General features: G+C 42.3%; 1 protein-coding gene across 1 annotated transcript in view; it reads left to right on the top strand.

Moving 5' to 3' along the window:
- Window positions 1-5,116: 5,116 nt before the first annotated feature.
- Window positions 5,117-10,596, top strand: part of GDPD4 (glycerophosphodiester phosphodiesterase domain containing 4) — an 81,005-nt gene continuing 75,525 nt past the window's right edge. Inside the window, 2 exon segments of the mRNA XM_015563975.1 lie at window positions 5,117-5,287; window positions 8,252-8,355. Of these exon segments, the coding sequence (XP_015419461.1) occupies window positions 5,117-5,287; window positions 8,252-8,355 (275 nt within the window).

The raw sequence follows: 10,596 nt of genomic DNA, 5'->3' as shown, positions 1-10,596 counted from the left end.
GCCAGGCCTGAGCTTGGGCTGTGAAGTCACGGTAAGTCACGTGTCCAGCTCCCCGCTTCCCACTAACATCTTCCGAAACAGGCGCTACGTTCCTGGTCAGGTTGGCAGTCAGACCCGCGGCCCATGGGCTCAGTCGGCTCCCCGGGCGGGTGGACCTGGGGCTGCCATTACCTGCGGGGCTGGTGGGGCAGCTGAGGCCCAAGCGCTTCCACCTGTGCGGGCCCCTGGGGGCCACCTCTGGGGGGCGGGGGGACCGCAGACCCGGGCCGGCCTCCGGGTGGGCCTATGGGGACGTCCCCGCAGGTGTGGAGGGCCCGGTGCCTTTGTCTGGGGATCACAGCCCAGCTGCGCGGAGTCCAGCGTCTGAGCATCGTGTGTAAGGAGCTCTGTCCAGGTTCCTGGCTTATGGCGGGAGGCTGTCTTTTCTAGGCCCTCCATCCTGGCAGGCGCGCCCTGGGTTTTGACTCAAGCAACTGGGTGAACAGTGGTGCCCTTTCCCGAGATGGGAGGAACTTGGGAGGAATGGGCCTTGGAGGGAAACCAAGGATTCGGTTTTGGACATGACCTTGGAGCGACCTGTGAGGATTGCAAGTGGAAATTCAACCGGCGGTCGCAGTGGTTCTCAACCTTCTGGCCCTTTAAATACAGTTCCTCATGTTGTGACCCAACCATAAAATTATTTTCGTTGCTACTTCATAACTGTCATATTGCTATTGTTATGAATCGTCATGTAAATATTCGATATGCAGGATGGTCTTAGGCGACCCCTGTGAAAGGGTCGTTCGACTGCCAAAGGGGTCGTGACCCACAGGTTGAGAACCGCTGGGTTGGGACTCCGAGAAGAGGTCTACAGGGGGAACTGATGATTGATGCCCGGCCCCTCCTCCCGCCTCCTGAACGTTATGGACATTTCACTGCGGACTTGGCTGCCGGGCTGGTAGACGCCAAGGTAAAGGCCATGCAGATGCGTGGGAAGTGGTTGTGGTTAAAGTGCTGCCTTTCGCCCAGCTGTTCATTCCAGCTGTTAACCATCCTCTCAGCGATGTTTGTTCAAACTGCCTTTCTTCGATAATTCCATACGTGCAACATAGGCACCAGGTGCGTGTAGTTTTTCCTTCCGGTTTCATCATCAATGAGTTCAAGCTTTTTTTTCTCGTTTTTCATTGTGACTATTTTCCTTGAACTCATGTGGTTTTATACACACAGTGTTTCATTACCAAGTGTGCTATTTTCTAGTTACCTTTTTTTTTTTTTAACCTTGTTTGAAACTAGCCCACAGACTACAAGCACTGTAAGGCCAGCTTCACTATTACTTTTCCTCCTCCACAACCACGAAGATCGGTGTTCAGATCCGATGGGAAAGGGAACTGGAGGGTCAGGTTGTTTTCAACATCTAACTTTACCTTATTCTAGAACGGGCAGCAACAAGCTGGTATCCGCAGCTATGTCATTATCACACACTGCCAGGAAACATAGAGGCGACCTACAGGAGAAAAGGGTGAAAGCTCTAAACCAAAAAGTTGATCAGTACATCCACCTGCATGAACCCAGGTGGAAGGCTCCCAAGCCCAGGTCCTGAGATATAGGAAAGGCGAGTGGCAGCTGCAGGTATTATGCTGACCTGAGCTGTCAAAGTCTCTCCAGGTTGCTCTTGCATGCAGTTGGAGATAGTTAACTTTTTCTTACTGATTTCTGGCTTAATTGCAATGTGGTCAGAAAATGTGCTCTTAAGATGTCAATTCTTACAAGTTTATTACAACCAGTTGTGTACTCAATACATGATCACTTTTCATAAATGTTCCATTTCCATTAGAAAAGAATGTACATTCTGCCGTCATTGAGAACAGTGTTTTATAAATGTTAGACTAGTTTGTTAATCAATTGTTAGAATCTTCTATATCCTTACAGACTTTAAATAAATGTTAGACTAGTTTGTTAATCAATTGTTAAAATCTATATCCTTACAGACTTTAGAAAATCTGTTTATTGTGTCCATTATTGAGAGAGATGTGGTAAATCTTTCGCCCTATTTGTGTACTTGTCTTTTGCTCCTATAGAGGATATGTGGTTGGGTGCCTATAAATTGTAAGTTCTTTTTAAAAAATCATTTTTATCATTATGGAATGTCCCTTTTTGTTTTTATTAACTCTAGTTGCTTCAGGGTTTTTTGATCTGCTAGTAAGTAGATTGTATTGTTTGGCCCTAATTCTCACCCTTACATTAGTTACACCTTTTGCGTTCACACTGTTTGCTATGTAACTTTGCTATGATACTCTGCCTACTATGAGTTGACCTGCTCTGCTTTTGACTTTGACCTCAAGACATCCTTTGAAGCAGAGGCTTGAAATGGGCTTGCCCAGTGGAACTCTCTTTCTTGGACATTTTCCATCACCATGAGACCATCCTCAGGCTAACCTGGTTGAGTGACACATGGAGCAGAGTCAGGTCACCCCAGTCACCCTAGCTGAGGACAGTCTAGAGCTGCAGAACAGGTAGTCAATCAGCTCAGATGTGTGTGTAGTAAATGCTTATGTTTTTGTTAGAGGTTTTGTCTTTGGTTGGTACACGCCATATCCTGGTATGAAATAGTGATACACACACACACACACACACACACACACAGGTACTATATCTTTTCCTTCTACCTCAACAAATCAAGTTCTTATAAGGAGCATATGGTGGGTTTTGATACTTTAATCTAGACAATTTTTGTGTTTTTTAAATTGGAGCATTAAGTCCACTTACATTAAAAGGAATTATCTATACTAAAAAAAAGAGAAAGATGCAAATTGACTGTACCATCATGATGCCCACCAGCCAATCTGGAGTGGGTATGCAAATTAACCCAACAAAGATAGCAGGCTAATTTGCATACACAGGCGCTGAGTGGCTGGGGGTGGGGCAATGCGCTTGTCATCGCAGGCTTTCTGCACTGCCCCAGCCACTCCAGGCCTCTGGGAAGCCAGCGTGGGAAGGCGGAAAGATGGCTCCAGGCTGAGCAAAGGTGGAAAGATGGAACTAGGGGAAGGAAGGCCCATTCTTGCATGAATCTTTGTGCATCGGGCCTCTAGTAGATATATAAAGGGTGGGCCAGAAGTAGGTTTGCAGTTGTGAGTACTCAAAAAGGGCCCATTCGTAAAGCTATTGTAATAATCATAATTTCCCATACAAACAACTGTAAACTTACTTCTGCCCCACTCTGTATTTAGGTTTAAATCAGACATTGTTTAAATTAAATCTTCATTGTTGAGAGTATTACAGATGTCGTCCCCTCCCCCCATTGCTCCCCTCCACCTTGTTCCTACCCCACCCCAGGCCTTCACCACCGTATAGTCTGTGTCCACAGGGAATACATATATGCATATAAGTTCTTTGGTTAATCTATTTCTACCCTCCATCCCCCCTTCCCTCTGAGATTCATCAGTCTGTTCCATGTTTCCATGACTCTGGTTCTATTTTATTCATCAGTTTATTTTGTTCAGCAGATTCCTTGTTCGTTTATTTTGATTTTTAGATTCAATTGTTGATAGATACTTATTTACTGCAATTTTATCCATATTTTTGATCCTTCTTCCTCTTCCTCTTCTTAAAGAATATCCTTCAACATCGAGGCAAGACCCTCCACCAGAAAAAAGATTATGACTTGTTGATTGCTCATTGGTGGTTAGCATTATTTTAGCAATAAAATATTTTTAATTAAGGTGTGTACATTGTTTATTAGGCATAATGCTTTTGTATATTTAATACACTACAGTAGAGTATAAACATAACTTTTATTTGCACAGGAATCCAAAAAATTAACCTGATTTGCTTTATTGCAATATTCACTGTGTTGTGAAGGTCTGGTACCAAACCTGCAATGTCTCCAAGATATGCCTATACTCACTTCCTTTGCTTCCTTTCTTTGATGGATTGCTGTCCTTCACGGCTTCTTGTCTACTGTCTGAAAACTGGCTTCATATTTTCCCCCAGATTTTTAATCACTTAAAGTGGGAGATTTACTGTAGTTCCTGTTACTCCATTTTGGCCAAAAGTGGCCACTCAGACTCTGTACTGTTAACTACAACACTGGAGTCCTTTTCACAAAAGAACAAATTGGGGCATAACAAAGTTTTCAGGGGTAGAGACTATTGCCTGGGATCAAGTCCTTTAAGACTGTTCTTGTTTGTTTTTAAATACATTGTTCTTTTTCCCCAAAATTCCACACATTCTCTGAAAGTTCTTGAGTATGAGAACAACATTCTCCTATCACAGTGGGGTGAGAAAATGCCGTAGTGACAGCTATATGTCCCCCAATATCTGTTTTTCCTTTTTTTAATGAGTAAGAAAACCCTGTCACTGAAATACCATGTTCAGTTTCTGTAAATGTCCTTAAAATAAAGGGAAGCATTCTTCTTTATTCCTTCCTCCTTTCTATTAGTGGAATCTGAAGTAGTGGATGTAGCTTGAGCTGCCACATTGGACCCTGAGAAAGCAGCCCTATGCTGCAGAGGAACAGCAAGGTGGATAATGTCTGGGTTCTTAGTGACATTGTGAAGCCACATACCACATCACTTGTTCTTTCTACCTTTGAAATTTTTTGTTGGCAAAAGAAACAATAAATTTGTTTTATTTCAGGCATTGCTCTTTTGAATATTCCATTATTCTTAATTGAGGCTACCCCTCACCGATTCCATATGGGAGAGGATAGAAAGGAAAGGGGCAGCTACTGTGTGTGTGAGTCACCTATTAGTCAAGGATTGTATTTTTCATATATCTCGTCCATACTTCTAAGTTCTCAAGTTCTTTCAATAGCATATTCTACTTTAAAAGATACATTGTCTGCATATATTATCTAATGTGATGCTTTCAGCATCTATTAGTTGGCTAGTGCAGAGAATATGGTCCTGTTTTAGAGCTGAGAAAACAACAGTGAGTGGTGCAATGACCAAGATAAACACTCAAGTTAGTGGGAAGGTGGCATGAAGCTCTGGTCTTCTGTGCTGAATTAAGTACAGTATCCTAAGTTATATATTTAAAAAGAAATCATTTTATGGAATTTTCTGTAGAATGGTAACATTTAAGTGAGTACTAGATCCTGATTGTTTTATTTGTCATTGCAGCAAAAGGGTGAACCATGGAAGAGGAGAAAAAGCAGGAGACAAGAAGATTGAAAAGGTGTTCTTCATGCATAGAAGACAATTGCAACCATGAGTGCTATGTCACCTACATTACTGGCTTATACAGCTGTCAGTGGGAAGGCAAACTAGAGAAGCAATCTGGACGTCGATTCTGCTGCTGCTCTTTGGTATAGAGAGATGTGGAAATATAGACCACACTTCCTGAGATGTGGGGAACGTGGGCTGGTCCCTGCCACCATGAGGGCTCATTATCTCCCGCACTGGGCATGCTTGGGCTCTAGTTCTCCCATGAAAGGTCTGCCGCAATCCTGGAACCAAAGTTAACCGTACCGAAACGTTTGTTTGTGTTCTTTCACTGTTAGTCTTCACTTCTCCTTTTCCGTGCTACCTCTTTTATCATTCATTTATTTGATCACTCACTTTTGCTTTTATTCACTTAGTTGAACCTTGAAGAAAAAGTGAAGTTTAAGTATATTTAGATGTTTTTGTCCAGGGATTACAGGAATGTCTGAATATTTAATTTTCTCTTCATTGTGAGTTTCCCAAACGAGCTCTGCTTATGAGAAAGAAAGAAAAAAAGCAAGTGGGAAACAAAGTGCTCTTTTATTTATTTTTATTCTTTTTAAATGTTTTTTTCATGTATTTTTTTAAGAGAAAGAGAGAGAGGAAGGGAGAGAGAGAAATATTGATATGAGAGAGAGAGACATCAATTGGCTGCCTCCTGCATGCACCCAGATGGGAGATTGAGCCTACAACATGAGCATGTACCCTGATCGGGAATCGTACTGGTGACTTTTCAGTGCATGGGATGACGCTCAGCCAGTTAAGCCACACTGGCCAGGGCAAGGTATTCTTTTATTATTGGTCAGGCTAATGCCTGATTTTCCCTAAAGAAGAACTCTGATAAGCCTGAGTGGTGGCATGTGGCCTACCCTCACCCCATGGCAGTATTCAAGGTAAGATGTTGGTGGCCTGGACTCGAGCAGTGATAGTAAAGATGGAAAAGAGTGAATTGATTAAAAAGATATTTATTATGTGGAGATGAAGTTGTCACATGAGAGCTATAAAGAAGGGCATAGAGCAGTGGTTCTCAACCTTCTGGCCCTTTCAATAGAGTTCCTCATGTTGTGACCCAACCATAACATTATTTTCGTTGCTACTTCATAACTGTAATATTGCTAGTGTTATGAATCGTAATGTAAATATCTGATATGCAGGATGGTCTTAGGTGACCCCTGTGAAAGGGTCGTTCGACCGCCAAAGGGGTCGCGACCCACAGGTTGAGAACCGCTGGCATAGAAAGAAAGATAAAGGGAGGCTTTGTGGGAATGATGACATTTAAGGCAATGTGGCATAGTTGAAAATTCCCTGGACCAGAGCCTGGGCTATGTTTGAGTCCTAATTCCAGCTCTGCGCGTGGGCTGGTTATATGAATTAAAGTAGATAATTCTCATGGCCCCATTTCTACTCAGGGGAAGGAGTCGAGCATAGAGCATAAGAGCTAAAATCTTGGGTCTGGGAAAGATGGCCTGGATTCAATTTATGGCTTCATCACTGACTACCACCAAATTGGAGCTTTACCACTACAGGAACTTGGGCAGATTAATTAACATTCTGGTGCTTTGGATTCTTCAATAGAATAAGGGAGATGATAGCAATAGTCCCCACCAATATGATTTGTCATGAGGATAGAAGAGATAATATGTGGAAAACACTTAGAATTGGGCTTGGCACACAATTAGCACTCAATAACTATTAGCTATTTTTATTAATATGTTGGAGTCCTTGCCTTTGGAAGTGATCTTCCACATATATAAATGATTGTGCAGGCACTCCTGACTAGGAGGAATAAGGTAGTCAGAAGTCAAGAGATAGTGAAGCACAGTGGTGTGCTTTCCATCCTCTGATACTCAGAAGTGGCAGTTTAATGCTATGATACTTGTTATGTTTCCATCTTTTTGGAATATCGTTTCTATGTTTTCCATTTTATTTTTTTTCTTATTCACAATCACCCCATGATTTAATCAGGGTAGGGATTAGTCTATCTATTTTTAACACAGTAAAAGCAGTGTCCCTAAGAGACGGATTTCTTATTTCTGCAATACAGGTGTTAGGATTATAGCTCTGCAATCAAAACCTAATGTTCTCAAGGAGGGTTTTGCAACCTCTGACATGGCTGGTTTGTAACATGATTTTCAGTGTAGGGGATTGCCTTCAAGCCTCAGTTTGACTGTCCTCCATCCTGGCTTTGGTCTCACAGATCTGGTCAGTATCCTTGCTACTTGTCTGTTTGATCTTGAGTCAGTTACTTTACCTCACTGAGCTTTAGTTCTTTCTTCTGAAAAATGAGGGCAATAATACCTAATATAAATGGCTATATTGATAGATAAATCAATGAAAGTAGCTTGTGACATCCCTAGCATTGTACTAACACAAAATAGCTACTCAAAAAAGCTTTATTTCCTAAGTTGCTTATGCCCTCTTCAAATGTGAATAGGTAAATGACTAAATTAACTGATGACCAGTGAATTAATGAATTAATGAATGAGTCATCAAAAAATTAGGTAGGGCCGAAACCGGTTTGGCTCAGTGGATAGAGCGTCGGCCTGCGGACTGAAAGGTCCCAGGTTCGATTCCGGTCAAGGGCATATACCTGGGTTGCGGGCACATCCCCAGTAGGAGATGTGCAGGAGGCAGCTGATCGATGTCTCTCTCTCATCGATGTTTCTAACTCTCTATCTCTCTCCCTTCCTCTCTGTAAAAAATCAATAAAATATAAAAAAAAAATTAGGTAGGTAGAGAATTGTATAAATTCATCAGATAATTTTTGAGAGCCAGCTGCATTTAAGGAACTATGCTAGATATTAGCAATACAGCAATGTTAGAAGTTCCTGTTCCTCAGAGTAGCAGCTGTCACAATAAATACAAACATAATTTCATTTCAGTGTAATAAATGTTATAATAGGCTTGTACAAAATTCCATAGGGGTCAAAGTAATACAGTGTTCACTGCAGACTGGGAGAGTAATGCATGGCCCTATACCTATACAGAGCTTTGGCAAGCGTATACAGATATTGCTGAGGTAGCATGGATAAATGGAGTTAAATTTGACTTTCATTTTTTCTTCCCAGGTAGAGCAGTTATTTTACCCATTTCTGGTAATTGCATTTTGCGTGTCTGTGGTTTTGCTGTTTGTGTGGATAGAAACCTCAAATGAATATCATGGCTTTGACTGGTGAGTTTCACTTTTTGTGTTTTCATTTGTGAAAGGGCTTTTTGGTCTAATAGCCACCTGGATACTATCTGAGGTTGAAAAGATCCAATGTCATAAGAGAGAAGGTGGGCAAAATTGTGCTTTCCACACTTGGTGGATGGAAGTCTGCCCCTGGGGTGGGGTAAGGATGCTGAGCACTCTCTCCTATTATACTTCCCGGTCCACCTATGTTCAGTGGGACCAAATCTGGCCAGCCCCGCCCCCGATCAGCTCCTCCCACCCCAATTGGGGGCGGGGCCGGCCAGCCAACCACCCACATCCATTCTCCCCCCACTCTTCCTCCATTGGTCCCGGTGTGGGGGCAGGCTGGTCGGACCCCACCCATGCATGAATTCGTGCACTGGGCCTCTAGTTTATAATAATAGTGGCTATGTACCAGTTTTCAACTTTTGAAAACATACAACCACCCTTTGAAATAGGTGTACCATTATTTTCCCCATTCTACAGATGTGGGACTGAGGCACAGAAAGGTCCCAGAGATAGTGACAGGAGTTCGATACAGGCCAGTAGTTCTCAAATCTGAACAAGCATTGGAGTTCCTTGGACAGCTTGTTACAGCGCAATCTGCTGGCCTCACACACAGGATCCATGATTTAGCAAGTCTGGGGTGGTACCCAAGAATTGGGATTTCTAACATGTTGCAGAATTCATTTCTTAGTTCTAATAATTTTTGGTAGAATTATTAAGATTTTCTATATTATCATGTCATTTGCAAGTAGTGACAGTTTTACCTCTTCCTTTCTAATTTGGATGCATTTTATTTTGCTTTTTTGCCTAATTGCTCTGGCTAGGACTTCTAATACTATGTTGAATAAAAGTGACAAGAGTGGGCATACTTGACTTGTTCATGATCTTATAGGTAAAGCTTTTACCTTTTCACCATTGAGTATGCTGTTAGCTGAGGGTTTGCTTTTAGTGTCATTGAGATGTAATTGGCATATAACATTATAAATTTAAGGTATACAAAATAATGGTCTGATATATGTATAAATTACAAAATGATTACCACAATGAGTTTAGTTAACATCACCTCACATAGCTCTAAATGTTTTTTCTTGTAAATGATACTTTTCAGATCTACTTGTTTAGCAACATTCAAATATACAATATAGTATTGTTAACTACAGTCATTATGCTGTATATTATATCCCTAGAACTTATTTATCTTATTACTGGAAGTTGTACCTTTTGACCACCTTTGCTCAATTCTTTGACCCCTCACCCCTGGCTCTGGAAACCACTAATATTTTTCCTGTTTCTATGAGTTCAGTTTCTTTAGATTTAAAGTCATATAAGTGATATAGACATAGACATAAGTGATATCATACAGGATTTATTTTCTCATCTGACCTATTTCAGTTAGCATATTGCCCACAAGGTCCATCCATGTTGTTGCCAATAGCAAGATTTCCTTCTTTCCATGACTGACTAATATTTCTTTCTCTGTGTGTATGTATTACATTTTGTAATTCATTCATCCATCAGTGAACACTTAGGTTGTTTTTATGTTTTTGACTGTTGTAAATAAAGCTGCAACAATCCTGGAGGTACAGATATCTCTTCAGGATAGTGATTTCCTTTATGTACATACTAGAGGCCCGATGCACAAAATTCATGCAAGAGTAGGCCTTCACAGCCCTGGCAACTGCCTTAGCCCTCTCAGCTGTGGCTTCATCTGGGAGGTTGTCCAGAGGTCATCGGGAAGGTCATTCTGCTGTTCGGCCATTGCATATTACATTTTTATTATTATAGACTAGAGGCCCGGTGCACAAAAATTTGTGCACTCGGGGGTAGGGGGTTCCTCAGCCCGGCCTGTGACCTCTTGCAGTTTGGGACCCCTCGGGGGTGACCACTTGCTGGCTTAGGCCTGCGCCCTGGGGGCTTAGGCCTAAGATGGCAATCACACATCCCTCTGGCAGCCCAACTGCCCTCGGAGGATGTCCATTTGCCAGCGGGGAGCAGACCTAAGCTGCAGTCAGACATCCTTAGCGCTGCTGAGGAGGCAGGAGAGGCTCCCACCACCACTGCTGTACTGGCAGCCATCAGCCTGGCTTATGGCTGAGCAGAGCTCCCCCCTATAAGAGCGCATTGACCACCAGAGGGCAGCTCCTGCATTAAGCATCTGCCCCTGGTGGTCAGTGCATGTCACTGCGACCGGTTGTTCTGCTGTTCGGTCAATTTACATATTAGCCCTTTATTTTA

The sequence above is a fragment of the Myotis davidii genome, unplaced genomic scaffold (assembly GCF_000327345.1).
Source record: "Myotis davidii unplaced genomic scaffold, ASM32734v1 scaffold139, whole genome shotgun sequence".
Classification (NCBI taxonomy): Eukaryota; Metazoa; Chordata; class Mammalia; order Chiroptera; family Vespertilionidae; genus Myotis; species Myotis davidii.
This window is presented reverse-complemented; position numbering and strand designations above follow the sequence as displayed.